The 2,911-nt window shown below is 62.6% G+C and overlaps 1 protein-coding gene and 1 pseudogene across 2 annotated transcripts; both read left to right on the top strand.

Moving 5' to 3' along the window:
* On the top strand, positions 1 to 1,227 carry RHTO_07393 (GDP-Man:alpha-1,3-mannosyltransferase; the record flags this gene model as incomplete). Its single annotated transcript, XM_016421049.1, has 5 exons — positions 1 to 127; positions 221 to 334; positions 399 to 543; positions 610 to 857; positions 922 to 1,227. Coding segments are annotated over 5 exons (940 nt in total), but the record flags the coding sequence as incomplete, so codon positions are not given.
* Positions 1,228 to 2,332: 1,105 nt separating this feature from the next.
* On the top strand, positions 2,333 to 2,911 carry RHTO_07392 (hypothetical protein; annotated as a pseudogene; the record flags this gene model as incomplete). The annotated part of the gene is made up of 1 exon: positions 2,333 to 2,911.

The raw sequence follows: 2,911 nt of genomic DNA, 5'->3' as shown, positions 1-2,911 counted from the left end.
CCTCGCACTCGCACACCTCGCAGCGGCTCTGACCGCACTCGGCGCATCGCATACCATCCTCTCCGACCCACGCAAGACGAACTGGAAGGCGGTCGACCGGATAGCCCAACTCTCCGTCTACCGCAACGTCCTCCTCTCCCCCCTCGAGCGCGACGGCGCTTCCTTCTCCGACATCGTCTTCATCAACGACGTCTACACCTGCCCGAGCGATGTGTTGGAGTTGGTCTTTCAGCGAAAGGCGCAGGAGGCGGATGCGGCTTGTGCGATGGATTGGAGGCCGAATGGAGGGCTCGCGAGGAAGTGGAACGGGAGTGTCAAGTTTTACGACAACTGGGTGCGTCTCGCCGCCTTCCCTTCTCTCCTCTTTGCTAGCGAGCTGACGGATGGAGATGGCGCAGGTCTCCCGCTCCCTGTCGGGAGAGACGTTCCGTGCTCGCGCGGATATCTTGAGCGAGTGGAGGAACGGAGTGGAGGAGATATTTGATCAGCCGGGCGAGGAGCGGTGGAAGGAGAGGTGGAACCGGGGTTTGCCGGTGCCAGTCTGTGAGTTCGGCCGCTTCGCGCTTACACTCGAGGAGGCGGTGGACTGATGCTTGATGGTGTGCGCAGACTCGTGCTGGAACGGCATGCTCGCACTCGACGCCACACCCTTCACCTCGACCGCCATCTCGCCGCGCTACGATCCCTCCTCGCCCCTCTCCCTCTCCTCCCGCAAATCATGGCGTCGACCCCCTCCGCTCACAGTCAGCACCCCAGCGCGATTCCGCTCCGCACTGAAGAGCCCGGGAGAATGCGCGGCGAGCGAGTGTAAGACGCTTGCGAAGGATTTCTGGACCAGAGGGTTCGATCGGTGGTTGGTGCGTTCGCTTCTCATTCCATCTGAAGAAAGTTGTTGTGGTGCTGATGGCGGGGTTTGAGCAGATCGTACCGTCTGTTCGGACGACCTACGACCACGATACCTACTTCCACCCTCAACTCCGTCGCCTCTCCTCCCTTTCCCCTCCCTCCACTTCCCAACTCACCGTCCCCTCGCCTCTCTCTCCTCCCTCCCCTCTACCCTCCGACGACGCCCTCGACCCATCCGAACGGATCCCCTGGTGGGACCTCTCACCACCCGACTCGGTCGTCTGTTACGGCTGGGTCCGAGGCTTCCACGTCGATTTGGAGTGGCTGAGGGGGACGTGGGAGAGACCTTATTCGTTCATCAGGACCATCATACAGCGGTGACCCACCCCCTCCGCCCTCTCGCCTCGCCTCGGTTCCGGTCGTCAAGTCGTCAAATCGTTTCGTCGTTTCGTCGTTGGTTGTTCGTCAAGTTGTGGGTCGTCAAGCAGTTCTCTCAAGGTGTTCTATTGTGCTCTCTCATCCAGGTTCATATCGCTCTTCCCTCTCTCGTTCACTCGCATGTACCACTAGCCGATCTTCGCACAACCCGCTCGTTTTACGCATACCCTTTCCGACCTCTCTCTTACACGAGACTGTACCACTCCCTCCTACCCTCTCCCTCCTACCCTCGCGCTCGAAGTCGCTGAAAACTCGCTGGTTCGACTCCCTCTCTTTCCCCTTCGTGACGCACCGGATCCCTCGGCCTGTCTCGAGAGTAGCTTCCTGCGCTGCTTCGTACCGTCGCTGTTTTGCGTGACCGTGGGCGATAATCAGCGAGGTCGGAACTCGTGCGGTCGGACGACTCGGCGCCTCTCTCTTCCCTCTGCAACACGTCTAGCTGGCTTTGAAGGCGCTTGAAGAGCCACGCTGCGCTGCTTACGAGCTCTACCGCCACGAGCCTCGGTCCAGCCTGCTCTCGGAAGCGCCAAGTCCCCTCCTTCGCTGGAATCGCTCGGCAATGGCTCGCCTCGACGACGGCTTCCAGGAGCGTGGAAAGGCTCGGACTGGTGCGCACTCGAGTCTCTCTGCAGCACGAGCAGGCGGGCGCTGACCTCCGTTGATGCGGCGCGCAGGATGCTTCCCCTCGCTCGCGGGAGACGAGCGACGATTTCGCGCACGAAGCTGGGTCGGGCTGCGTTTTGCGAGGACTGCTGACTTTGCTTGCTTTCGTTTCGAGTGGCTCTTGATTTCCAAGGCTTGAGCCGTCACTCGCATTGAAGGGGACTTGGCGGGCCGACCCCTGTTCCTCCTCGTCCTCCTCAGCGGGGCCACTTCTCGCCTTTCGCCAGCTTAACTCGTACTTGCACGAGCTGCCAGTGTTCAAGACTGTCACTGTCCAACTCGCCAACTCGACGCCTCCCCTCGACTTGCGCATCTCTCGGGTTCTCCGCTGAGCAGCACCGCCCCTTCGAGCCCCCGTCATCCTCCTCCAACACGAAACAACAACATGGCGCGCTCGAGCACCGATAGCGCGCCAGACGACTCGACTCCCGAGACTCCCCTCTTGCCGCGGTACCGCTCCGACTCGCCCCCCGTCGACGGAGCGGACGAGAAGCGCGCGAGACGAGGGGGCGCAGCACGAGCGAAGGGCGCGGGTTGGATGGACCCGGAGGACGAGGAGGACGCGTTGGGCGAGTACAGGGGAGTGAGGTGGATGCAGGGAAGGCGCAAGGTGGGCTGCGGAGCGTGCGGTCTGTCCTCAGCGAGATGTATCCTCGCCGCGTCGATCCTCGCTCTCGCAGCCGTCCTCGCCGCGCTCGCTGCACTCGTCTACCTGCGCCACTTCCGCCCCATCTACCGAGTGTACGAGGACCCGCTCGTACCCGATCCGCGCCAAGTCGAGGGGATGGTCGGGCGATTTCCGCGCACGTTGGCGAGGAATGCGTCGGAGACGGAGGAACCGGTTGGACCGCTGGCGTGGCGGTTACAGGCGATAGAGGACGAGCTGCAGGCTCGGTTCGAGGCGCTGGGTCTGCCGGGGATGACGACCCTCCCTTGTGCCGGAATCTCCGCCAACGACACCTCC

Source organism: Rhodotorula toruloides (assembly GCF_000320785.1).
Source record: "Rhodotorula toruloides NP11 unplaced genomic scaffold Scaffold65, whole genome shotgun sequence".
NCBI classification, from domain to species: domain Eukaryota; kingdom Fungi; phylum Basidiomycota; class Microbotryomycetes; order Sporidiobolales; family Sporidiobolaceae; genus Rhodotorula; species Rhodotorula toruloides.
Note: the sequence above shows the minus strand (reverse complement) of the source record. Positions and strands in the feature narration are given on the sequence as shown.